The 23,934-nt window shown below is 42.9% G+C and overlaps 1 protein-coding gene across 1 annotated transcript in view; it reads right to left on the minus strand.

Annotated features, from left to right (window-relative positions):
* Positions 1-10,222: 10,222 nt before the first annotated feature.
* The window catches only part of RRAS2 (RAS related 2), a 44,089-nt gene continuing 30,377 nt past the window's right edge, over positions 10,223-23,934 (minus strand). The window contains exons 2-6 of the mRNA XM_082485284.1: positions 21,044-21,131; positions 20,194-20,296; positions 17,700-17,808; positions 12,168-12,286; positions 10,223-11,695 (exon numbers count right to left, since the gene is read on the minus strand). Coding sequence (XP_082341410.1) covers positions 11,608-11,695; positions 12,168-12,286; positions 17,700-17,808; positions 20,194-20,296; positions 21,044-21,131 — 507 coding nt within the window. The 3' untranslated portion in view covers positions 10,223-11,607. The remainder of the gene's footprint in view (positions 11,696-12,167; positions 12,287-17,699; positions 17,809-20,193; positions 20,297-21,043; positions 21,132-23,934) is intronic.

Genomic DNA, 23,934 nt, shown 5'->3' on the forward strand with positions numbered 1-23,934 from the left:
TCTGTGAAAAATTCTTTCCTAGTTTAGTCTAAATCTACCCTGTTGGAGCTTGAAGCCATTCCCTCTTGTTCGGTCCTTAATTACCTGTGAGAAGAGACCAGCACCAACCTCTCTACAGTGTCCTTTCAAATAAAGATATAAACAGTTACTGTGCCTACAGTAATCCACATCATCTGCAAGGAATAGAAGTAAAAAAAAAAAAACAAAAAACCTCCCGTAGCAACGGTGAGGTTATGACGGAAGGTTTCTGGCCGGGGGAGGATGCCGGGTCTCAGCATCGCCTGCCCTCCACCCTGAGAGATGCCACCAGTTCAGAGTACCCTTCAAACTTCAGGCTCCTGCAGGAGTTTTGGCATCGGCCCCGGTACAAAACCGAGTCTTAAAGCCAAAAGGTGTTTTAAATCCCTGCCCTGCACTGTACGTGATGTTCCCCTTGCTATTCCTCCACGGTCCCTGCCAGCTTTGGCGTTCAGAAGCAAAGTCTTAACGCTTCCTTTGGTTCTGTCCTCAGATGCAACTACTGATGCTCCCGGGGATTTCCGTAACTACTACAGACAGCAGATAAATTAGATAGCCAGGCAGCCCGCTCCTTAAAGCGGTGCGGTAACGAGGACTGTCACTGACTGGCTTCTAGTACAGGAAATTTTAAGTAACTGTAATCTTGATAGAGAAGAAATTTGGCACCAGGAGCATTAGAGCAGGGCTCACTCTCAGGTTTTTTTAAGTATGAATCTGGGGGGAAAAAAAAAAAAAGGGCAAAAAAAGCAGCATGTTAGCCAAGTTACCCTTTGAAAAATTAATTTTTAAAGCTTAAAAAATAAGTTAGTGTTGTTTAAACGTCACAGGAAGCAAGGATTACTTTAGGAAGGTAACCAAACAACGGAAGCTGAAGTACACAAAAATATCAAAATGTTAATTTGAGATTTTACAGTGAAATCCGAGAGACACATGCCCGGCGTACTTCAGGCTGCCCCCTCTGCTGGGGAAGCGGGAGCTTTGTCACCTCAGTGTGGTGACACAGGCTAAAAAAATGAGGTGGCCACCTCACCTCAAACAAATGCCGTCTTTGGGAGATCTGAAAAAAAAAAAAAAGCACCAAAGCCCCACGCAGCTGTCAGCCCCACCGCACCTCAAAGGGCTTTATACAAAACAATGATGGCTTCCACACTGGAAAGTACACACCCCCCAATTACGCTTTTTGGCTTTTAAATGTTATTCCGACATGAATAATGCAATTTCCAGATATGGAAAAAAGCCACTTGATCCTGCTCTGGCCGAGAAGAGCTTTGAACTGCAAAATCCTTCACCAGGCCATAAAACTATAGCAGAGATTTGCTCTTGCGCAGGGCGCCGATTTCAGAAGACTCCTATCTGGGTATTAAGTAGCAGAAACTTTTGGCTGATTATCAGTTGGAAACTAACCTGAAAGCCTCATAACGTACGGATTTCCCATTCATTAGAGACCAAAGCACCTTCCGCACACAAGGTACAATGCCTGTTTCATCATTCATCTAAAAAAAAAAAAAAAAAAACCAAAAGATAATCGGACCCTGAGCTGCAAACCACCACCATTCATCAACTTTCTCATCCCACTCGACAAGCTGCTTCTTGCCAACAAACAACCGACTTCTCCATAGTAGTGGGAAGTAGCATTTAACAGGCTCAAAAATATAGCAAAGGTACATCATTATCCCCCTAAAAACATACCAGTTGCACGAGCCCCTGCTCCTAGTTACTAGTTTCCCCTTTCTGGATCTCTGGTGAACTTCAACCAGCGATTGAAGCCCGGCGTGCCCTGGGCAGCCACCACAGTCTGGTGCCACTATCTTCTTCTTCACGTGCATGACTGCAAACCCCACACCAGGGGCTGGCACAGGCGCTCCGCTCAGCTGAAGCCATAAGATGCTTTAACTGAAACCCCTGGTTTTAAAAGCTCTCTCGGGAACACTTTTGAGAGACCCGTGTCTCTAATGTCCCATCGAGGTCAAGAGTAGGCTGCAGTACATCCAGCCGACGCCTGCCATCGGTTGAGGGAAGCGTGCACTTCACAGCTCAGGCTGCAGGTCGGGTTTGGTGATAGTTGCAGTGGGTTGGGTGTGCGATCACACATACAGAACCAAAGGTAACAGTGGTGGGTGCTGGGCACAGTCCTGGTGGAAAGGTTTTGATAGGTTAGACCCCGATACACATCTCAGGTTATCCTATCTTGGGTCCAGGGCAGCTGCATTATTCACTACAGCCGGCATCCTTCACCCCAAAGACACCTCTCCAGGACATCAATTATAATTATATTCTTACCTATTTTCCCATAAGTATCAAACGAGAATCACCACCAGTTTCCCTCACAGACATAACAGTTTTGATCACGTTAGACATTACCCCTCTTACTATCATCAGATTAGGTGGGAGAACATTTCCCCCCCCCCCCCCCCCCCCCCCCTTCAAACAGAACTCTTACGCCACAGTACCTACCTTTTTCAAATGCTGGTCTTCTGTAAAAATCATAGGACAATTAAAGTTGAAAGGTATGTTTGGAGGTTTGTTATTCAACCTTCTGCTCAAACTGGTGCCAGCTATGAGGTCAGTCGAGGTTGCTCAGAACGTTATCCAGTAAGGTGTTGAAAACCTCCAAGGGTGGAGACGGCACAGCCTCTCTGGGCCGCCTGTCTCCATGGTGAGTAAGTTCTTCGTTATATTTAGTCTGAACCTCTCATTTCAACTTTTATCCTTTGTCTCTCACCATGCACCACTGTTGAAGGTCCTGACTATGTCTTCTGACTTCCTTGCAGGTACAGCAAGGCTGCTCTTTCCCTCTTCCCCACCACAAGCTTTCCCTTTTCCAGGCTGAACAAACCCAGCTCCCCCAACCTCTCCACACAGGACAAGTGCTCCTTGGTTACCCTCCTTTGGGCTTGCACCAGTTCATCCACATCCTTCTTATACCAGGGAGCTCAAAACTGGATACGGTATGTCTGTATGGGGTCTCACAAGTGCAGAGAAAAGGAAGGATGTTAATTACTTCCCTTGATGTAATGTCCATGCTCCCGTCAGTACAGCCCAGGGTGCTGTTGGTGGCCTCTGCTGCCAGGGCACACTGCTGGCTCACGTCCAGCTCACCGTCCATCAAGAACCCAGGTCCTATTTGGCAAGACGATCTCCATGCCCAAACCACCAGTCAAGTTTGGTTTTTTTTTACCCATCTGGTTATCTGTCTACCCAGACTGTAAGGTCCTAACCTCGATACAAAAACACGGTGGGAGAGAGTAGTGAAAGCCCTATTGAGTCGAGGTAAAAAAAATAGCCACTGCTCCCCCCCATCCACAAATTCCAACACTTTATCATAGAAGGCAATCATGCTGGTCAGGTGTGACTGGCCCTGGTAAACTGGTACATTCCTGTGGACCGTTTCCAACCACTTCTCTTTTAGGTGCCCAGAACCGTGTTCCTGAGGACTCACTGTGCAACCTTCCAGGGACAGAAGCAAGGCTGACTCCCCGCAGTTCCCTACATTGCTTCCCAGGCCTTGCTCGAAGGTGGGTGCAACACTTGCTTTCCTCCAGTCACCAGGACCTCCACTAAAGATGGTCATCAGGGTGACCGGGCAGCCTTGCAAGGACATCAGCTGGTTCTCTCACCACCTCGGATGGAGCCTGCCAGGTCCCATGAATTTGTATGGGTTGAGCCCTCTGAAGTAACCCCTGCCTTGATCCTCATCCACTGCTGCCGCCTCTTCTCCTCATCCTACCTTTTCACTACTCACATGGGCCTGTCAAGAGCGAGGCATCGAAGGCTCTGGGTACCTCAGCCATACCTGTGTCTGCTGTCACTAAATCACTCATCCCATTCAGCAACAGTCCCCCGCTCTCGTGCAGCAAATCATACGTAACTCTTGAAAGGCAAAACCAGAGAGGAATCATTTGCAGCATATTAATTAGTAAACAGTCCGGAGGAATAAGTCAGACTCAGCCCCAGTAACAGGAAGAATTCAAATAGCAGTTGCTAAGGGATTGCTCTGATGCTTCAAGTGGGAAACGGGTGTCTATTCTCCATTTGCACATCCAGAGCCCTCCAAAGACATTAGAAATAACACTGCTGGGAAGAAGTCATCGCACAGCGGCTTCTGGCAACAACGATGGAGCCCAGACCTTCGAACTTGGCAGTGAGATGCCTTCCCAGACACCTTACAAAACACGGTATTAGACTCTGGCAGATGTTCATAGCATCACCAATTCTGCTGTTGTAATGAGGATTTGAATGATCTCAAGCTGGTTGTTCAAGAGAAAGATAAACAGGAGAGGTCTCACCGCCTTTTAATTACAAAAAAAAAAAAATAATCAAGAAGTTAAGACGACCAGTTCATAAAGGCAACCGGAATGGAGAGGTGAGCGACGTCAGTGTGCAACTTGCACATTAGGAATCCACAAGACAAAAAAAAACAGAAGTGCCAACACATTCAGAATTCACATGGTATTCTCCCTCCCACTTCCCAAAAATGCAACTGGATGAATGCATATTTTAAAAGTGGGACTAGGGAGGAACAAAAAGTTACAGCAAGCACGTAATGCTTTCTAAAACCTTGAAAAAGTGGCCGAAAGTCAGCCTTTTGAATGGGAGGGATGACTACGTAGAAGAGGTACCAGGTCATATTGCCAGTGCAGTACTTCACATTTGCATTAAGGCCCTTGATTATTTCGTAAATCATAAAAATCAGCTGGAGACACAGAACAGCGTAGTCTCAGGAGGAGAGAGATCGGACAGAATGCCTTTTACGGTGAGAGAAGCAGCCAGTTCAGGAACGTGACGTTCTTCTGAGAGGCAACGAAGGACGGGCATATTTCACAGTTTTCAGGACAACTATCAGAGCACACATGAACTATTACTGCTTAAAAGTCACAGCAGGCGTTGCCCGAAAGTTGCATTAGGAAGGAGAAAAGCATCAGAACTTTATTTCACTTTCAAAGGTCAGCACTGCCTTCAAGAGATTTCCCCGCTCCTTAGGGAAACTTCAGGACTGGTGCCTAGACGAGAACGACTACATTTTTCTCATACTAACAGTAATACTCATTTAGATGTATTATTTAGCTGAGCATGAAGTGTTTATACATAACTTTTTGACTGCCAATTGTACATGTTACTAATGATACACAAATATTACTTGTTTTGTCTCCTGTGTTTGTGCTACGTTGCAATTAACGTGCATTTAATGTTTCGGATTGCAAGCATCCTTCCTGCTTTTCACACAAATTTCTTCAGAAGCACTATTTATAAATCATTGTTTTTCCCCCAGCTCCGGATTTTACAGAGTTCGCAGAACAAAATACTCTGGAATAGCACTGACACGTGGCCCCGTTTAATTATAGATCAACAGCTTTGTTATGGTTCTTGTCGCTCATTCCTACCCTGCCTGGAAAAATAAGAACTTTTAAGTCTGTACAAGGGTCTCGGTACCAGCAGCTCTTAAAAGCCCTTTAAATATATACGTGTGCCTACCAGTGGTGACATCTTGTGGTTGCCAGTAAAATAGTTGCCTGTGCATTTCACCTCGACAGCAGAATTTGTTGCACACCCACCCTCGGGCCAGAGCGATCTGGTGGCAGCACCCCTCTGCCCCCCATCGCCGCCGGGGGGGTCTTTCGGACACCCCATCCTTCAGGAGCAGCCGCAGGGGAGCACAGTGGGGGAGCACCCAAGAGCTGCGATCGCTTCGGTTGAACTTTCCATGCTCATGATCAGCAGTTTTCCTTAGCCAGGTCCTCTCCTTACGCCTTCATTTTCACTCCTTGTGGCTCTTACCACTGCTTTGCTTTATTCTACCTTCCATCCCCCACTTACAGGGGGATTCCACACTCAACTCCACTGCTTTATAAATAATGGCAACAAAAAGATAGTCCACCACTTGGTCCTAGCAGATCCTTCTTCTAGAAGAGTGCTTGCCTTACCTATTCAGATTACAGTGTTTTACAGCACTTGTTGTACAAACTTGTGTTACGTTCGCATGGTGGACTGGATATACGGTCCCGGACAGGTCTCAAAACACTACTTCACAAAGTACTTTCTAAAGCATATAAGCGATTCATATCACTGGAGTAAGTTCATTTTTTACATTTGCAGTAAGAAATGTGGGATGTATTTGTACTTTACTATCACTCTTTCATAGTCCAGTTCAAGTGAAACTAAAACTGCCTCTAGTATGCATTAATTCATGCCTTGGACTAAGAGACAAGGAACGAAGAGGTTTTATCATTGCCTCTACTTGCATTTTTGGAGCCCGTACTTTGCCATGGTAACTTCTCCCTCTCTACAATACTTTCATGTCAGAAGCATTTATTTAAAAAAGTAGTAATTTATGAAGTGCTAATGTCACTACAAATTAGCCAGTACCAAATACTGTGTATCTTAATACAGTTCACAGGATCCAGTTTAAGAAGTACTGACCACACTACTATTTGCTTTCCAGCAGCAACACGGCGCATTTAGTTCTGCATACTACTTGCCAGCTGCTCAGGAACATTACTAATTATATTACATATGTTAATGCAATTTAGCGGTTGTGTGGGACACCATCTACCCTTTGTATTTAATGCACAACAGTCTCTCAAACTCTCCAAAATAACTGCAGTCTTAAAAGTCCAGTAGCACATCTGGAGAAAGCAAGCTCAGCCCGCATTCACAATGTTGCTCTGGGTGTTATGCTCTCCTTCTAGTTTAATCCGTTGAATTTTCCACATCTGCTGCTTCTCAAAGGTCTTTATCTTCACAGCTAAAGGCTACTGAGACAGTCCCACCCATCCTCGTTTCTGCACCTGACCCGTTGCTAGGACATAGGAAAGTACCAAGACTAGTTTCCTTCTCGTTCCCTTTATCAGCAACTGTTCCTCCTAGAGCCTGAACAAAAGCCTCGAAAGATGGAGCAAGCAGCCGAGACAACCACAAGGTTTTAAGAACAAAACCTGATTCCTTTCAACCAATTCCTGTTCCCACGGTCAGAGCCCTAGGAAAGTATCAGGAAAGTATCTGAATATCGAGACTGTTCACAAGTTTTCTGGCCTTACAACACGTACCACACAACACAGGGATCCTTGACCATACTTCTACTTACCCCCCCATTTAAAACCCAGAACCTGCTTCAAACCTCCAATTTTAACTTCGCTTTGCAATAGAAGCGGGTAAGTATGGCAGAAATGCTGTGTTTACAAAGTGGCGAGCACTGCATTTACCCTTTGGGATGCTCCGAGCGAGAGTCCATCTTAACAATTTTAAGCCTTCAGCCTTGGCAAAGACTGCCGCCCTGCAGCAGGTCAGCTGAGTAACTCCAGAAACATCACTGTGCCCCCGCATTCCCAGCCTGAGTGCCTTTCCAAGTTCAGTTTGAGTATTCCTTCATCGTGGTTTCAGCACCTGAGGGTGCATCAGATGCACCCTGATGAGGGTGCATCTACTTCCAAAACCTGTGCCTCAGCCTAGTGAACAAACGCACTCCCTGTTTAGCAGATCCCTGAGCTTTTCCAGACAAAAAAAACCTTCCAAATACTAAGCGCAGATAACTTTTGGCAGTGTTTGGTCTGTGGTGACTGATTTCAAGAATCTTCTGTTCGGAATAAGCTCATTAAAGCTTCGTAATGATATTACGTGGCATTGCCAGTCAGCCATGGCTACAGCTACGCCATGGGTGAAATATTGTCTCATCAACTGATGTCAGGCAAGCATTAGCTAGTATTTTTGTTTGAATCCAAACTTGAACTTTATCAATGATGACTAACCACAAGGCCGTGCATGAAGTCAGCGTTTTCCTTGGCGTGAGTGGGCGTTAACTCCTTCCAAATATATTTGGCTTTATCAACCCTTTTGCAACGGCTCATCTCATTACGTTACTGGGGCTAACCAGGCTCACTTAGGGCGTTTATCTAATCACCTCTTGCCTGACAGTCTAAACACCGAGGACTTCTACAGGGCCAACACTACTAGTCAGCGTAACGAGGAGGTGGTGGAGGAACCTTCCTTCTTCTGCAGGAAGAGGGAGGGCACTGCCAAGGCACTGTGCGCAACGTGTCCTGCGTGCTGCAAGACACTGCAAACTTATATTATTAGAAAAACAAAAGGAAAAGAACTTTGATAGGAAGATCATCCACCTCACATGGCTCACGCGGCTCTGCAGTTTTGCCACGCTGGGTTAGTTTTCACCTGCGGCAGAAAAGCTGACTGGTTGCAGACGCAGAGGTCGGGCAGACGCCCAATGCAACGGGCTGCAAACAGCCCGAGCCAACAGCCCGACCTTTTATCGCTCTCTTTTCCGCACCATCAAGGTAAATTTATAATTATCATCAGTATTAGTGGCTCTACATCCCCTAACCAGGCCATGTCACAAAATAGAGCAGATGATGTAATGCTTCTAGAAATTCTCCTCTTCACCTGCATATGTTAGTTAGCAGGTGAGGATGGATGCAGAAGAGTCACTACGTCAGAGAAAGCAAATGCATTAACCAGAGCACGGCATAAGGAACTACAACGTACTTGCATAGAAGTAATTCTTCCCCAATTCTGGACCAGCCACAAAGCCTCAATCAGGCTTTTGCCTATGAGCAGGTCAATCCTCCTCACCCAGCGGAGCAGCAGGTTCAGTAGTGTGACATTCCAGAAAGAGGCAAAGGATTTTGTGCTTCGACACAAAGATCCAGACCCTCTTCTGCATTCTAGAGGGAGCGGGAGGTCATTTGTGGATACATTTTGAGCACCCCAAACTGAATTTCAATGGTTTATGGATGTGGGCTTGAACTGAAGTAACTACAAACATAAGTGACAAACCTTTAAGCATTTCTTCTGCCAGGTAAAGTCTCGAGAAACTCTCCCTCAGGTTGTTAGCTAAAGTGCTACCCCACGGGAAGGTGGCGGTGTTGTAAATTCACAAGTAATCCAAGGCATCTAAGATCAGGGCTACTATTTCAGAGAAGGCTCACAAGGTCCCTACTGCACACTTTGCAAGCTCTACGCTGGGGACAAGAGCGCCATTTTTCACCCCCAAGTACAACAACTAGAAGACCAAGCCACTGAAATACCTTAAGCTGTTTCAAACTCACAACCACCTTGATCATCATTACCAGCCAAAAACCCCCATGATAATACTCTTCTAAATGCCTACTTCAAGTCTGAAGAGTAGGATCAAAACAGCTGCTTCAAGTGCCATATACAAACCAGTCTCAAAAAGAGACCGTGACATTACATGATGATTTCCCTGCCCCTTCTCTCCAGCAGAAGCCTTAAAAAACACATGCACAGGAATAAACTGTCTTAGAGCAGACTTCCACAGCAGCAGCTGGAGGTCCCACTTCTGTTCAACTTGTTTAAAGCTATTCTGCTTTCCGTACGAGGAACGGCATGGGTGTGGTGCTCTCCACCTTCTCTGTGAATTAGTTACATATTAAAAGATCTACAGTCTACTATTTCAAAACCAATCGATCATGAGTGAAAGGTTTTTTTTTAAAAAAAAAAAAGGAAAAAAAATGATGAAACTTACAGATATCAGCACCACACAAATTCGGTCTCAAGACACATGCTGTCATTTGTTGTCTTAACTCATTCTAACGCCACACACTTAGTGACTTAATTCCAGAGAGTTTACATATTTAAGAAAACACGTGGTGTTTGCTACAGAGGCTGTAATTTCTTACATCTGACTTGAAAAATGTGATCCATCTCCCAAAGGTACTTCCACCGTAACTCCTATTTTGAATTTTCTACAAATTATTCATCAACCCATAACTGTATTTAAGGGGTGGGGGGAAAATACGACGCTACCCACTCTCAAAGACAGTATTATTACACAACCTTATCTCAATTATGTAAAAACCTCAAATTCCCCTGCTACGCATGGCACTAGCGTTACTTCTAGGTTTGACGCTTTGCTGTAGTAGAGATAACTGGAACTTGTTTAAGCACTGCTTTCTCAGCAGACGTTTACAGGTTTACGGCGCAGCACCGGACAATGAGCATAGCCTGAAAACACAAAAGAATCATTGCTCGGACCACTGACTACATAATTTAAGTCAAAACAAACATCAGCTTTTATCATCTATCATAAAAAGAAAAGGACCTTTCCTTATTCCGAGCTGTCCAGACATGCGTGTCTACTTCTTAACCAGCTTCCGTCACCCCCTTCTTCCCCCCCCCCTCCACCCCCCCCCAAAAAATTCAGGTTTTGGAAGAGAATCGGAAAGAGGCAATATGCTTAACCCCTGATAATGGTTAGATCATCTTTAATTCTAGCACCTGAAGTTATACAAGGGTTTGCTTAATAATCAAGTTTCAAAGAACTGTTGGACACATTCAGTAAGGTGACAACTGTGCAATACCACTCAGTATTTCAATATCAGGGAACATACTCTTGAATTGTTTAAACACAATCCACAGAACTCAAAATTGAACAACCATCCACAGTTTAACTAAACAATCAGTTAAAAGTCTTACAGTTTAATAGTTCACATAATGGTCAGTCTTTAGTAAGGGATACTGAAATTCATTAAAACACAACACTAGATTTCACTCTATGGGTGTGTCGGGCAGGCACATCATCGGCCATTCTTGGGTATAACCGGACGAGTAAGGAGAAGTTTACCACAGTTTGGCAAATCCCACGTTTTGTCAGTTAAAAGTGAACTGTGAGAATTAAATACTCATCTTTACATATACACAAGTTATGCTGTGAAAGCATATTTGCTTACAAACATATAAAAATACTTGTTAACTAGTTTGATAAGAAAATAATGTATAAAAGTATATAGCAAAAACATTTAATCATCTCTGACAATGGAAAGATCAAATTCATTTTTATATCACATGAAACAAAAAACAGCTATAATTTTAGGTTTCCTTAATCCCTTACCCAGAAATACAAAGGAAGACAAAATTTGTTTCCGAACGAGTGATGTGAAGTTTCTTAATAAGCTGAAATGCCTCAATCCAGAAGGAGCTCAGGTATTTGGCCATATCCTAATAGTAGCAGTAATCATCCTGTAGCTGTTCTGGATTCATAAAATAAATACAGTAGACTGTTTTGGCGACTGAAAGAAAACTGCAGCATAAATGAGAGATGAACATTTTTGCTGACAATGAAATTCAGTGTAGGTTTCTTAAGGCTAGCTGAATACTCACGTCTAATTTAACTGAGGGCAAAAAAGCCAATACACCCCTTTTCTAAAAGTATTCTCTGTACTTCAACATAGGTCTTTGTAATAGACTAATGAAACGGCAGAAGTAAAAATAAATTAATTCACAAGAGACAACTTATGCATGACTTCAACACCTTGTCCTACACGGTTTTGTTTCATCTCCTTTGCGAATAAAACTCCACAAGGTGCAAGCTCTTAAGGGAGAGAAGGAAGGACCTGTGGTATTAAAGAAGCAGCCTTAGTGTTTTGCTTTGAAGTCTGCCCCAGGATGACCGAGTCTTCTTCAAGAACTATTCTGCCAGCTTCTTGGACTAAGGCTATTCTGGTGACCACTTTTAGGACATGCACATAGAAGGCTAGACCAATACCAGAAGTGATGTAAAACGATGGAAAGAAAAAAAAAATAATAATAATCTGGCAGTTGATAGCTTGGTTCTTGGGATTCTCAGAAAATAACACAATGGCAGCCTTTCTTGTCTTTTTCTTTCCGCGTTGGCTCTGGTGAAGGAGGGCACTCTTGTTCTTGAAATTTCCTGGAAGCAGATAATTTCAAATTAAATTCATAGAATCGTTTTCAGTTAAAGAAAAAGAAATACTGTATTTAAAGTTACTGCTTTCACACTTTTATGGAGGCTGGACTAACTTTTGGCACTCAAACTACTGATTAAATAAGTGATAGTTTTGGGGGTTTGCTTTTTTGTTTGTTTTCAAGAAACATCATTTTTTTACAGAAGGCCAATCTCAGATTTAGTTTATCAGGCTTACTTACTGGGTGATCAATAAAATCTGAGAGACTAAGGTGAAGAAATCCTCTTTCAAATACATATTACATTCATGTAAACACGTTTCCTAATACATCACAATGTTTTCTAATGGAAAGCACTGGTTGAAGTTTACAGGTAACAGCAGGCAGAATTTTCTCAGCGGTCTCCTACATTTCAATACATTTGCTGGAGCTACCCATTAACATTGGGGCATTAATTACCCGGTCTTAAGTTATCATACCTTATAACTCTGACAAGTTCGTGAAAAGCTTGGTCTACATTCAATCTGATTTTTGCAGAGGCTTCCATGTACGTTACTTTAAGTTGTCGTGCTAGCTGCTGACCTTCCTCTTGTGTCACCTGTAACAGACATCAGCCGTTAAGTTCAAGGCTTCTGCAGTCATGATGGTATCAGTAGACACTGCAAATACACACCAAGGGTCTACTCCCCTCAAACAATAACGTTTATTTGGCCACAGAATAGTTTCCACACTTTACACATAATACAACCGGGGAAAAAAAAATCCACGCAATGCATCCTTTCAAACGCAGCGAAGATGACTTTCAAAAAGTTTCTGCAATAGATAAAGACTGACCCTCTAAGGAATATCCCTTATTGCAGCTGAGTCATCTTCATTTGTGCATAACAAGACCGATTTTTCCTTCACAAGCAGACAAGAGTCCCCCATTCCTCCTCAAAGCAAGTGTTTCAGTCAACATCTGTGGGATTACTAACAGAACTGTGAATACTATTGCTAAATTCACCTTCTCCCTGTCCCAGCTAAATCTAGAGAAAAAAATAATCAGATTACTACATTTAAAACCAGAACTGATGTTTAGCTTCTGAATCTTTATAAAAACTAATTAAAAAAAAAATCTGTTTATGACACAGGAAAATATCCATACATCTAGTTTTAAACATAGCTTAAATTAGGAGACATCTAAAAATCCATGAAGCCTTCAGGCTATCCACGGATATGGAAGAAATCCCGTCTGCTTCTTGACTCCTTAGGAGAACAAAGGGAGATGAAGAGGAAATAACGACGGTCATGAAGAATTTGGTATAAAATTTAAAGTGATGAAGCAGAAGGCAGGAAGCTAGTGGACCATTATAGGAAGGAGCAATAAGTTGGTCACAGTGCAAAACCAAAAGCATATTTTTAGATGAAGTAGAAAGCAGCGAGGTCGGACAACAGAAGGCCACCCTGAGCAATGCCAAGGCATGCGAGGCTTCAGCAGGAAGGTCACCCACAGGGCCGGGGAGAAAAGGGCAGCTTTCGGTGATAAAAGGAAGCACAACAGATCTTGCCAAGACAACGGCCAGGGGAAGAAGTGTCAAAGATTACACTGCTTTCACAGGAAAAACGTTAAACCAGCACGTAGAGGACTGATATGATGAGAACAAAAAAAAAAAAAAAAAAAAAAAAAAAGATCAGGGTTTCTTTTTAATTTAGTTTTGAAAAGGCACTCGGATAGTCACTTAGATTAAGAAGCTACACAGAAATGGAAACAGACAGGAATAGAAAAGCATAATTGGGAGCATTCGCAAGATGCAGAAGTACTTTTAGCTTGAAAAATACTTTCCTAACAGCTACACACACTGTTTGAGAGCCTTCATGCACAGCATCTCAACATGTTTGATTCCTCTGCCCGCAGCACCCTCGCTGGTATTATATTCATACGTTTACTGCTGAATTGAGGGCTGATCCCACTAAACCCCCATGAAGCTCTACAAGAAGCCCTCAGCACCTTGTGCCATTAGCCAGAGTAACCCAGGATGCATCTGCTGATCTCAAACACTCACAGAAACTCTACATTTATTTCTGTATTATCACCATCTGCTGAAGCCAAAAAAAAACCCCAAAAAACAACCCGACCCCAAGATCAACTCCCGGAACTGCATTTTTAACTGCAGGGCACAAAGTGAGACCGGGATCCTTCAGGCCTCCACTGGTGTCTGAAAACTGAATGATACTCAAGATTTTACTTTAAGGAAAGAACAACGAGAGATGGTGCTTCAGTTTTGGTTTCAGTCACCAACCTGTGACTGACTGGGGAATCTGGAAACACTGGTAACTTTATTCCTTATCATATGAGGGCATTCTAAAGACTAATGCAGCCTCATCCTCTTAATAACTCATTTTTGTCAACTAAATTGAGGGCTTTACCTCCCATACCACATTGGAGAGGAAAAAATGACAAGCAGCCTGCTTAATTCCGTTTAGCTATACAAATTGCTATTTCAAACTTCCCATTTCACCTCTCTTCTTCCAAGAAACACCTGTGAGTTGACCTATAGTGTGTTAACATCCACCGCCGTTTTAGACTACACCTTTGCTGTGCCCCTAACACTTCATCCAGGATCATACTATTGTCTGTGCGCTTCTGCTGTACAACATGAAAAACAGTTGCCACCACACGAGGATTATTAGCTACGCATCATCCGCTTCCAAATGTATGGTATCATAATGATAGTACTCTGCACTGTGTTCAACTACAAAATACAGTTACTTGCATAAAGGTGCGGTCAGACCCTTAAGACATTCAATACTTTCGTACATGTTTAACTCTTTCAGGCTCCAGGAAGATTTGTGTGTCAGTTCTACTGAGTATCGTTTGCTGCTCAAAACACACTAAATTAACTTAGTTTTACGCTCTCAGAGGTAGCACGTGTTCTCTATTATCCCACTGGTTTGCCTCCTGTCTTTCAGAAAAAGAGGACAGATGCCCCGTGCAAGTAGTTTTGCTCTAAAAACTCATATCCAGCTTCCTGGATTTCTAAAAATGCTACTTATATTCTGAAACCAAAAAACATACATCTGTGATTAAACAAGTTAAGAGAATAAGAGGGTTTCTTGCAGAACTGCCAGATAAGTAAAAGGACTGCAGTGCGACGCTCTAGCCTGGCCGACCATGTTTACAGAGTAACTCCCGTGAGGTCTGACACAGCAGCAGACTGAAAATGTGAAAATGCAGAGGACTAGCACTTCTCATGGTTTTGCCCACAGTTTTCAGCCTGGGGACGCCCCACAGTTCCCACTCACCCCAGCACTCCTAATGGAGGTAAGGAGTACTCTCGCCTGTGCCCCCAGACCTCCCATCACGGCTGCCCGTGCAGCCAACCTGCAGCCAGAGCAGGAGGACTTTGCTTGTCAGGCTGAAGTTTTTCCGTGCGTGGGGAGATGTGGTGGCAGGATTCATTTTCAGCCGGACCAGCAAGCTGGTCCAACTCACTGAATGGATGCTCGCACCAAGAGTTCCCATGATGGAGCAGAAACAACCCCAGTGATGGAGCAGAGACTCGGGCTGCATTTAACATCCAGCTGATAACATCTAAGTGCTTGCTGCTGCCAAAAGGCGAGGTCTCACTTTCTCCCCCCCCCCCCCAACTCCTCCCCGATCTGCTCCAAGCCACGGTCCCACCCCTTCCCATGCTTCCAGTGCTGGCACTCAATCTTTCTGCAAGCTGAATTTAACTCACACAGGTCCCAGAAAGCCATTCCGGCTCATCTGTTTTTCTCCCCGTCTAGAGAGATGATTCAACTCAAAGCGCTTCAAGTGAGGGCTGGGGCCAGCAAAGCAAAGAGCGGGAACGTGAAGTCAAGAGGGAGGGGAGCCTCTCCCTTCTGGGGAGCGATTACGTCAGCTCAGCATCCCCAGACCATTCCTTCAAGACAGCCTTAAGGCCAACGGAAACACACCATGTGATGGGGAAGGGGCAGGGAAGAGTTAAGAACACATAACTAGCCGTTTCAGCAAACCTAGAAGTGCTGTTTCAGCTCCAGCTGTCTAAACCCCAACTTATGATGGAAGACACAAATCCACCAATTTGCACGTAGATTGTGTGAGTGACAGCACCAAGAGTTACGCTCGTCAGCATCTAATCAATTAGGGCAATTAATACAGCCATAAAAAGCCAAAGGAGCTTTTGGGGACGTACGCTTTTATTTGTGTTCAGATGCAAGCAGCAAAACTGCGAAGTTAAGCAATTTGAAAACAGCTGCTTTGAGCCTGAATGTGTACCAGCCCATTACCGTCCGAAAAAGCAGCTAGGGATCAGGTAAGGACTGGCAGAAGAGCTGACAGGCACCTCTTCCTTACAGGGAGAGACAGATGTGGTGCAATAACAGCAGGAGGGTGGAGGAGAGAGAACAAAGTTCATAACTGTTTCTAGAAATGGATCTATGGGATTACCAACTACATTTGCAGGTACCCTCCGAGAACTGGGGCTGACAGCGATGAAGATCTTTCCCTCCCAACACATCTGCGTGTTTGTCCTTCAGCAATTATTTGCGGAACAGTTCAGTTTCACCTACGTGGTTTCCATGCCAACACTTGTACATGAGAAAGTATCTAATGTTGCAGGACCTGCAAGGTTAAATTCAGGAATTTGGACGGAGGCAGTATGGTAACTGGAGTGAAAGAGTTTCACTTCTGTCTCTGGGACAGGCTGATAGTTCTGTGCACGTGTGAGTACATGAAGTTACTTCTGACGACTTTGTGAGCGACTTCTGTGAAAACTTTTAAGACATTCTCTTTCAGCATCGGTTTTAATTTTGTTGTGACCTTTCTACTCAGACTCAGGGGTAAACAGGCTGTGACAATCAAGGAAGCACACTTGACAGGAACTTTTTTTGTACTGAAGGTTTTATGTAGTAGTCAAGAAATTCATTCAACAACAACATACTAACCAACTAAACTCTTCATTGTTATTTGTTTCGAGCTTTTTTTTTTTCTTGTTCCAGCCACTGGTTTTGACAGAGAAAATATTTTATTTAACAAAGAACAAAACCTATCTAAGCACTGTGAACAGAAACTTATTCATGTCCCAGTACACAAATCTGAGAGCAACCCATTGCTTAAAGCCGTGTTTTCCTTGTGAAACTCTGAAAATAATTACAGCAGTTTTAGTAATATTTGCTTTACTTTCAGATAAAAAAAATAATCAATCATGTGTTTGCTACCAAGCTTTAAGAGCCATCTTACTGTCTCAGGAGATTATATGAAATAAGTTGCTGAAGAAGAATACAAGGTTGACGCCTGTTCCTTTCCTGCTGATGTAGTAAAGTCATTCTCATTTCAGCTCAAATCAGTTTGATTCATGAAAACCAAGAGTAAACAGGGAAAACAAATTTAAAGCTCCTTCTTTAAATCGTTCTAAACTAAAACTTTTAAGCTTTCTTACAACTGGCGGTGAGGTTTAAAATCTACTAGTTTCAAAACTTTAATTTTAAGGTACGTAAAATACGACAGCAATTGTGTCGCTGTACTTCCAACTTTTAAAGCTTTAAGTCAGTTATGCAGAAGATGAGCGGCCAAAGAGGAAACAGCAAATGGCCGCTCATTTGTATATAACTGCAGCGAATGGTAAAAGCAACGGCACCGAAGTCTCAGGACCATTAGAGCTAGTGCTGGAATGCGCTCTGCTTGGCACAGCCCGCCAGGGTGAGTAACACAACGCAGGAATTGGACACATTCATGCCTGAGTAATCAAGTCATGACAGCAAGCTCTCAACTCTCTGTGTGAATAGACTTGGTCTCAACATAACCCCACTGAGTCAGACAGAGGATGTGCTGTATGTGGAATGCCATCGCGCTTCTAAGGTTCTTCCAAGTACAGAAACTGAGCGTAGTTGTGTTTCTTGCATTAGAATTGGCCTGACATGATTTTTTATTTTTTTTTCAGTTGTTTCTTGTTCCCACTCTATTTTTGGGAGGAAAACTGTAAAGTTCCTAGAAGAAAGCAAGCAGTAACTAATAGAAAATTAATTACCTGTCTTTGGTGGTCCAGATCTGCTTTATTACCGACTAGAATCATAGGAAACTCATCGCGATCTTTCACTCTAAGAATTTGTCGCTGAAACTTATAGATTTCTTCAAAACTGTAAAAGAAAAAAAAAAGTAGAGAATCTATGAATTAGTACACTGAGTCTCAGGTTCTGCAGAAGTTCAGGAGCGATGAGTCACCTATTCGGACTTGCCCTGCCATGCCACACAAGCAGACAGCTGCAGGCACTCTACCAAAGAGTCCACTGTCACAGCACAACCAGTTAGAAAATCATTCAACGCTCAAACTAAAAAAAAAATCCTCAAGTTAACAGTGTGCTATGCACTGGACTTAGGTGGAGCTCCAGGGTAAGTGAAACACTTATTGTGTTTCAATCCAGAGGGATCCGGATGCCAGTGCATTGCAGAGAACCAAGCAACCACACTCCATTCTACAAACGTTGACTTTGGGAGTTCAACTCTGGCTAGAATATTCAAACTACAGTCTAGAGACCCTGGTGATCAATATTCAGCTGGCATCCTCCACAGCTACTTCTAGGAATTTTGGGGGAAGCTATCAAAGCTGGAAAATTTTATTTCTTGATGAACAGAAAAAAGGCAGGGCTAAATGATCAGAAAGCTTCCCAGCTACTAAGTTAGACCAGGTACTGATGCTGTTCAAGCAGTAAGGAATATTCCAGCAGTGCTTAAGGGAAGGTGAGCAAAACAGAAAGTTTCTCCGAGGGCAGTATATTAAACAAGCTATTTCTGGCTTAAACAAGGATTTTTTTGAGAAAAAAAAATAAAATTAAAAAGTCACTACTGTCAAGTAAACACTGTTAAAGCTACATCACTACATTAGGAGCTTCAGCACAGATGCTTGCAGATAATCACGTATCCTTTGGAGCCCAGACTTCCCAAGCACTGTATTTAATTCCAGGGATACAGCCTGAAGCGATTTGCACACTAGAATTTAAAAGCAAGATGATCATTAGTAAGAAAGTTGCATTAAAAAAAAAAAATTACGTAGTCAGACACAACAATGCCAATCCACCTCATCCATACAAAGCAATCACGAGAAGAAAGGCGAATTAGAAGGAAGGTATGCCCCTAAGCATAGTTGATATGCTCCATATAGATATGCTGTTTTAATACTCTACTCCGAAGGCTGTGGCAACTGGAGGAAGAGAGTTTAAAGTTACCAACTAAGTCATCTTGATTTCTTCTTGCTGCAGAATGACTTTCCACCTCACAAGCAGGACAGACTCCACGAGCAGATACTTCATTTACAGGCAAGGTAAGTCTTGAATCAAATGGTTAATCATAATAAAAATGAAAACTCTGCTCTTCAGAAGTCTTGGAAGTATTTCAGAGATAAGAGAGATATGCAGGTTTAATGTGTCAAGACCTGCTTAAAATTAAGGCAGACCCTTAGCCAGAAGGGCTAACAAAAACTTAAGATTTTTAGACAAACTAAGGAGTTCACATGACAACTTCAAGAAAATCTACAGTCCCCTGTAACAAAAATATTCACGTTGACACAAGTGCTCAGTATGTCTTAAATCCACAGACCCAGATCTCTGACAGAGGTGTAAGAGTCTCTTCTGGACAGTGTATCAAGATGGATTTACACATTTAGCAGCATCCCCAAGTGTAAGATACAGATTCAATGGAAACACGCTCATGCATCATAGAATATTTATCGGAATTCACATTATAAAGGGCTGTTAATAAGATCAGAAGTAACTCATTAAAATCTAGATTGAATCTGTACAGGGGAAAAAAAATCATAGACAAATTGGTTTCGGTCATTTTATCGCTCTCCTGTTGCAACTCAAAACAAGTGGAAGGACAGATCCCTGAGCACTTCTTTATTACTATATATAAGCTCAATGGAGGAAGATCACAGCCAAAATATTAAGTGATTGTCTGTATACACATGGCAGTTTACTACTCTTACAACGATCAGGAGCGATCTGACCAAGCTCCGTGAGCTCCTAAAAAAATACATGTTTCATTTCAACTCTGCAGTCAAGCAGTTATGCAGGTTCCAGACAATTCACAGGAGTAAGCAGTGAGCACTGCAAGAGCGCAGAGACATACCCTGAACTGGATATACCTGTTTGGAAACCCAGAGCGAACCGCTCAACGTCGATAAGCACACAGCAAGGTGATATTTCTAAGAACAGATCAGCCATCATAGCATATTGCCCTTAGTTTAAATCTCTGTCGCTTTTAGGAAACTAGTATTATAGACTGTAATGAAGTGCTTGAACAGAGATCTCTCTTGTGTATGCTTTCGCATCCTCTGTTGCAAGAGACAGATACTTGCAGTGATTGGTTTAAAATGGGTTTTCATCAGTGCTGAAAGAGCATCACACCACAGAATCTATGAGTGAACGCACACAAAGTTTCTGTGTGAGATTATTTCAGTAATATAGACGCAGCAATTTAAGATTAATTACAACTTGTTTGTTTTAATAGCTTGACATCAGGCTTACCTTCCTCTATCAGTGACTGAGAAAACAAGCAGAAAACCCTCCCCTGTCCTCATGTACTGTTCACGCATGGCTCCGAATTCTTCTTGTCCTGCTGTATCCAGAACTGAACATAAGCAAAACATTGATTACTACAATTCATGCTCTTAAGAGTATAGACTGAGAAAAAAATTCTTCCTAATAGGATATTGCAGGAGCCTCTCCTGTACATCATAAGTAAGCAGAAATCACTTTTCATAGATACTACTGGATTTTTGCTAAGATTCCCAACAAGTTCTTGGACTGAGTAAACAATTCAGGACCTACCAAACAAACTGAACAAAGTTTGGTGGACTTCTGCTAATTCACAACCAGCTGAAACAGCTGCAAAATGCTTAGAGAGAACTGGGGATAGGGGTTGGGAAGGTTGCTGATTTGACCTTAAAGAAATCACTGACAAGGGAGAACTGAAACTTTTAAAGCAAAGCGTTTATATTGCACTTGGGAGAGGCAGCACACAACAGACAAGTGATGTGTTTTTCATTCCATCATGTCACCCAGGTAACTGCCAGGAGTTATATAAATTCTCCTAGTTTTCTAGGCACTAAGGCTTCAGGAATAATTCTTTTTAAAAAAAAAAAAAAAAGTGTCCAATTTACTTTAACGAGAGATACACATACATAAGGCATAAGCACTTCAAATCCTGGGTGTCTCATTAATAAAACAAAGGTAGCCAGCTTTTATCAGCCACATGCTTACATAAAAACCATGTGCTGCACAGTTGTTTACCTGCGTTATTTTTATGCATACAGATGTAAACACAGGCACCCCCAGCTACAGGCTGTTAGTGCCACACTTTCACTAGGGTACTTACTGTCCAAGCGCGCAGCTCTTTCATCTATCACACATTGCTTGGTGTAGGAGTCTTCAATCGTCGGATCATAATCCGTAACAAAATAGGACTGCAGAAAACAAAACAAGTTGGCGTGTGAGACGAGCACGTGCAGGACACTCGTCGAGTGAGATGCTAAAACTGCACGCTTGACAGCTCAGGCGAGATGAGCAGAGTTTTACCCACGTACAACCGTTTGCGACATTATCCCAAACGACAGCAGGTGACAGCTTTCCCATTCCTAGTAAACACTTGTAAATTGTAGAAATTGCTAGCAGAGTCACTGAATTTACCGGATTCCCACAGAATTTCAAGCATTTTCTAGAGATTTCTGCAAACTCCTAGCAGGAATCCCTAGAAACTTTTAGTTTGTAGCAGCTTCTAAGGTCTCCAGTAACTGCTAAGTTTCTCTGAACTTCTGATAGGGTTTAGAAGTTTTTCAGAATTCTCAAAAGTTTCCTGGATTTCCTCCCCTGCTCCCAGAGCCAGTAATTCCTAGGAAGCGCCAGGATTTTCCCAGCTGTTTCTAGAATTCTTTAGTAGTTTTATAACAATTTCTAGCAACAGCTCCACACAACACAAACGGCACTTAGTTTGTTAGCTGAATAAAGTTTAGTGGATCACCCTTGTTCTCAGGATTTCTCTCCTGGTTTTACTGACTTTAAGTGCACATAGCCTCCAAAAAGACAACTCCTGAAAGCAGAATAAGCCATGAAACACCTGCATCACCCATTGCCTAAGCACAAGGCTCCACCAGATACTGCCAGCCCGTTACTTATTCCCAGAAGTGCAGAGCAAAGCACATGCTGGTACATCTTTCTAGAGAGTGGGTGACCTGGTATTGAACACTGGGGTAACAATACTATCTGAAGATGACAAGTTTAGATTTCAAAGGATAAGTTTTTAGCTCACATGCAAGTCACAGCAAAGTTACCTTCCCAAAACTAAAGCACGTTGGCATAACAAATCTGAACTCTGATGAAATTGCTCCCCCTCTTTGCTCACTGCAGCAGGTACCGGGGATGTGTACTACCCTGATCGCTCAGAAATCAAGCGCATCCGATACGTACGCACCCAGATGAATACCACAGTAACTGAAGGAGTAATACCTGCCTATGTTATTCAGTTCTGTAAGCCAGTAAGGAAATAGGAATGCTTTGAAGTTACATATTGGCTCCTAGGAAGCCAGAAAAACGGAGGGGGGGAGGAGGGTGGGGGGTCTTGCACTAAGAAGAAATGACCAAAAATAGGGTGCATCTCCTTATTCATGTCTAAATTAATGGCTCTCACAGAAGCATCTTTCCCATCGCACAAAATCAAAGATACCAACAAGACACCACTGCATTCCTCTAAACCTACCGAAGTCAAGTTAAGAGATGTCATGGTAGGGAAAAGAATTAAAAAAAAAAAAAAAAAAAAAGACATAACTGAAGTTAAAGCACTAGCCCACTAATCTCCAGACACATCACTGTCAGTGCAGAATGCAGTTAGCTAGTTAGCTCTGTTCTTGCATACACAGTTTTATTAATGTAGTTGTGTTTGTTCTTGTTCAGTTTCGATTTGGGGTCGCCCACGAGGGCCAGGGGCAGTACCTTGTCCTGATTGCACCCAGCTGACTCTCGCCCTTTGGGCATGTCCCCACCAGGTTTCTGGTTTAACAGCAAGGACATGGGCCCCCCAGCAGAGCCATCAACTGAGCTGCAGCTGCCTGACTGGGAGGAACACATCACTGCTCGTAACACACTACCAGCTGTGTATACTATATATAACCTATGCTATATACCACCACCTCATCATCGTGCAGTTGACTACAGGAAGACTACATACAGACTGCTGTTTATCTATTCATTTAGATTTGGCACCATACCAAAAAACCGCTGACCCCTAGAGCGGAGACACTGAACAGCTCTGCGCATCTCCTTTGCATTTTAGGTAGACATCAGTAAACTGTGCTCCCAGGATACACCTACACAGTAGTCTCAGTAGCTCTGCAGCAACGGCACCACTGTGTAACCAGCTGCCTTTAGGTAGCAAAAACATTAAAACAACCACGTTCCTCTCCGAGAAGGATAAAACCCTAGCAGTCTGTCCCACCAGAGAGACTTGTGACACACAAGATGCTACAATTCACATGAAACACTGTGAGAAAGGAGTAAATCAAGTTGCTCATTTCTGGATAAGAAATGGTTTTCTCCATTGTTTTAGAACATTCACACAGGCTAAGCAAACTCCCCAACTCCAACCCATCCCCAAACCCCCACCCACACAAAACAAAACACCAAACCAAACAAACCAAGAGGCATGGCATCATCAACGGAGCATGCAAGAAGACCACCTATTTGCAGACAGCAAAACATCTCACCACAGAACAAGCCCCCCCAGAAGATGCCATTCTGACTGCAAATCGTCCCTTCATCTCGCTTCTCTGAAGATTTAAAGTGCAAAAACCACAGTCTTCAAAACTATTCTTTTCTTTTGCCTGTATTCATGACTCAAGAGGTGTTATCCAGGAGCTTAAGAACAGACCTTTTGAGGAATGAATTTATTCATAAACTATAAATTGGGTCTCAAGTCTTTTGTGGCCTTTAACAAACTTTGAAAGACGGAAGAGAAATTCACTTATGTGAGCATACAAGTGTGTAAATAAAACAATTTACAGAACCTGACTTTGGAAGGGACAATCACAAGGAACGGGATGTAAGTCCTATGTTTCATTAAGGAACAGAAAGTGGTATTTATTAAAAAAAAAAAAATATTAGAGGACTAAAACATGGTGTCGCTATCAGTATATCTAGAAATTCAGGGTTCTGCTTTGGAAGATAAAGCATGTACTCTGAAGTTACTCCCTATCGCTCCTCCAGTTTCAACTTTCA

The sequence above is a fragment of the Vanellus vanellus genome (assembly GCF_965231255.1).
Source record: "Vanellus vanellus genome assembly, chromosome: 6".
Classification (NCBI taxonomy): Eukaryota; Metazoa; Chordata; class Aves; order Charadriiformes; family Charadriidae; genus Vanellus; species Vanellus vanellus.